This window comes from Oreochromis niloticus, linkage group LG3 (genome assembly GCF_001858045.2).
Source record: "Oreochromis niloticus isolate F11D_XX linkage group LG3, O_niloticus_UMD_NMBU, whole genome shotgun sequence".
Lineage (NCBI taxonomy): Eukaryota > Metazoa > Chordata > Actinopteri > Cichliformes > Cichlidae > Oreochromis > Oreochromis niloticus.
Genome location: NC_031967.2, coordinates 43571754 through 43574496, shown reverse-complemented (window position 1 = coordinate 43574496; position 2743 = coordinate 43571754). Strand labels below are relative to the sequence as shown.

The 2743-nt window shown below is 43.6% G+C and overlaps 1 protein-coding gene across 1 annotated transcript; it reads left to right on the top strand.

Moving 5' to 3' along the window:
* The first annotated feature begins 205 nt into the window (after nt 1-205).
* LOC109203681 (uncharacterized) lies at nt 206-2321 on the top strand. Its single transcript, XM_019363420.2, has 3 exons — nt 206-923; nt 1068-1350; nt 1478-2321. The coding sequence occupies exons 1-3, from the start codon at nt 586-588 to the stop codon at nt 2147-2149; spliced, it is 1293 nt and encodes a 430-aa protein (XP_019218965.1). The 5' UTR covers nt 206-585; the 3' UTR covers nt 2150-2321.
* Nucleotides 2322-2743: the final 422 nt, after the last annotated feature.

Sequence of the window (2743 nt, the reverse complement as noted above, 5' to 3'; positions counted from 1 at the left end):
TTCCCGCACCACCAGCGGTACCAGTGGTCTAAACCAGAATCACTGGTTTAGACAAAATACGCATCGACTTTCGATGCCATCTTTAAAACATAGATGTGCAATACATTATTTAATTTTGTTTATCAACCGCTGTGTGTATTTTGGTTTTCAGTGTGAATTTATACAAACAGGAATTACTTTTGTAAATGCAGGATCAAATTATTTTACAGTTTTTCTCGATTGCTTAAACACTATAACCAGGCCTCTAAACTAAAATTTCAAAACCATAAACGCTATTGGTCAAAAAGCTCACCCATTTCCCTGAACTATAAACACTATTCCCTGCTTTGACACATGACTCAAATTTGGTGAACTGGTACTGCAAAACTCTACACACAAATCCCTACATTTTACAGTGCTTACACCATGTAGTCATGTAGAAAGCACTAGCATGCAATAATGTTAACTTAAGTCAGCATAGCTTGAGCCCAATTAGCACACAATTAACCAGGTGGAAACACTAGGAGTCAAAATTTAGCACACACCAATCAGAACCTGCGATGGATAGATAAAAGGGCCAAAGTCAGCTCATTCAGGTTTGAAACAATGGATCCAAAGAGATGCAAAGGAAGAGGACGTGGTGGAGAAAGAGGACGTGGTGAAGGAGGAGGACGTGGTGGAGAAAGAGGACATGGTGAAAGAGGAGGACATGGTGGAAGAGGAGGAGGAGGTGGTGAAGGAGGTGGAGGTGGAGAACGACGGCGACAAGGAAGGGGAAGAGCAAGGGCACGAAGACAGTCAGTCTCGGATGAAATTCGAGCCACTTTAGTTGACCATGTCCTTGTCCATGGGATGACTATGAGGGAGGCTGGGCAACGAGTACAACCAAATTTGAGTCGCTTCACTGTTGCCTCCATCATCAGAACCTTCAGGGAGGAAAACAGGTAGGTGTACTTGCAGTAAGACTGCTTTGTACAGTAACGTTTAAGTTACTGAATTTATGTGTCTTGAGTTTCAGTATGTTTCCATTATTTTCCTGTAAAATGAATGTGTGACAGTTACAGTAATGAGTGCTTCTATTTTTGTAGGACACAGAGACGACCACCTGGTGGAGGCAGGTTAAGGCTTTTGTCGGAGGAGCAAGAGAGGGAACTTGTAAACATGGTAATTGCAAATAATGTAATCCGCCTGCAAGAGATTCAAAGGAGAGTGATTGAGGATGATCATCTTTTTCGAGGCATAAATGCCATCAGCCTCTCCACAATTGACCGCATCCTCCGAAAGAATCAATTCCGGATGAAACAGGCATACCGAGTCCCTTTCGAACGAAACTCTGACAGAGTGAAAAACCAACGTGTGGAATATGTTCAGGTATGAGTTTTGATACTGTATAAGGTATTGTGTACCATCACAGCATGGCAGTTTATGCTGCCATCTCAGCACTCTTGAACTTTGGTTCAGGGTACCGATTGACTCTACTGTGTTATGTGTTTTGCAGAGAATCTTTGAGATTGAAGGACGGCCTGTTCCCCATGAAATGATCTTTGTGGATGAGGCAGGTTTTAACCTGACCAAAAGAAGGAAAAGGGGGAGGAACATAATTGGCCATCGGGCTATTGTAAATGTCCCTGGTCAGCGTGGGGGGAATGTCACTATGTGCGCAGCCATCAGCCAACGAGGGGTACTCCACCGCCATGCCGTACTAGGACCCTATAACACTATGCTTCTCCTTGCTTTTCTTGATGGTTTAAGACAACATATGTTCCAGCTGGACTACAGGGAACCAGCACAGCCAGAGCAGCCTCACTACGTTGTTGTGTGGGATAACGTCAGCTTCCATCGCGCTGCTCTGGTTCGTGACTGGTTTACCAATAACCCAAGGTTTTCTAATATCTTTCTGCCTGCATACTCCCCCTTTCTAAACCCGATAGAGGAGTTATTTTCGGCATGGCGGTGGAAAGTGTATGACCGAGAACCTTATGTCCGCGTTCACCTCCTTCAGGCCATGGAAGAGGCCTGCCTAGACATATCAGTAGATGCATGCCAGGGGTGGATCAGGCATGCAAGAGGATTTTACCCCCGCTGCCTGGCTGGGGCCAATATAGCCTGTGATGTGGATGAGATTCTCTGGCCTGACCCAGACCAAAGACAAGATGCTGTGGTGGGATAATGTTTCTGGTGTGTGTTGTACTGTATAGTACATGAATGACAATGTGCCACTGTACATACATTGGTTGCGTCTTTTGTGTTTATCATGTGACAAGGGTTTTGAAGGGGAGAACCATAAGCAACCTAATTGTTTTGGAACTATTGTTTTGAATTAATTGTACCAGTGTGCAAAACTCTGTTGTAGTGTGTGTGTTTTTGAGGGCTTGTGTTTGATGTCTGAGGGCAAAGTTTGGTTTTTCAGCAGGAGTGAATAGTTTTGGGTGTAGAGCTTCATTTTGACCTGGAAATAGGATGTTTGGGGAATTGAGTGAGATGTTATGGATTTGTGTTTACTGTTGCGCGGATATGAGGCGTAGTTTCAAGAAATGTGTTTTAGCAATCGAGAAAAACTGTAATAGTGCTTTTTAGACACTGATCTGGAAGATAAATGTGTGTGTTAGAAGCAGCTTTGCTGGATTTGTTTATAACTTGGTGAAACGTAGTGTGAAACTTTTTTCTTAATTCAGTATTTTTACAGGTTTTAACTGTGTGGTCTTTCTGTCTTTCTGGAAAATGTAGGCCAACTTGTGAAATGAGAGCATGCACCGCCCCTCAG

What these genes read in the sequence shown, in the direction of transcription:
- LOC109203681 (XM_019363420.2), top strand. Translation starts at nt 586, where the DNA reads ATGGATCCAAAGAGATGCAAAGGAAGAGGACGTGGTGGAGAAAGAGGA. An exon ending in ACCTTCAGGGAGGAAAACAG is followed by an intron (nt 924 to 1,067) that starts GTAGGTGTACTT and finishes CTATTTTTGTAG; the next exon opens with GACACAGAGACGACCACCTG. An exon ending in AACGTGTGGAATATGTTCAG is followed by an intron (nt 1,351 to 1,477) that starts GTATGAGTTTTG and finishes TGTGTTTTGCAG; the next exon opens with AGAATCTTTGAGATTGAAGG.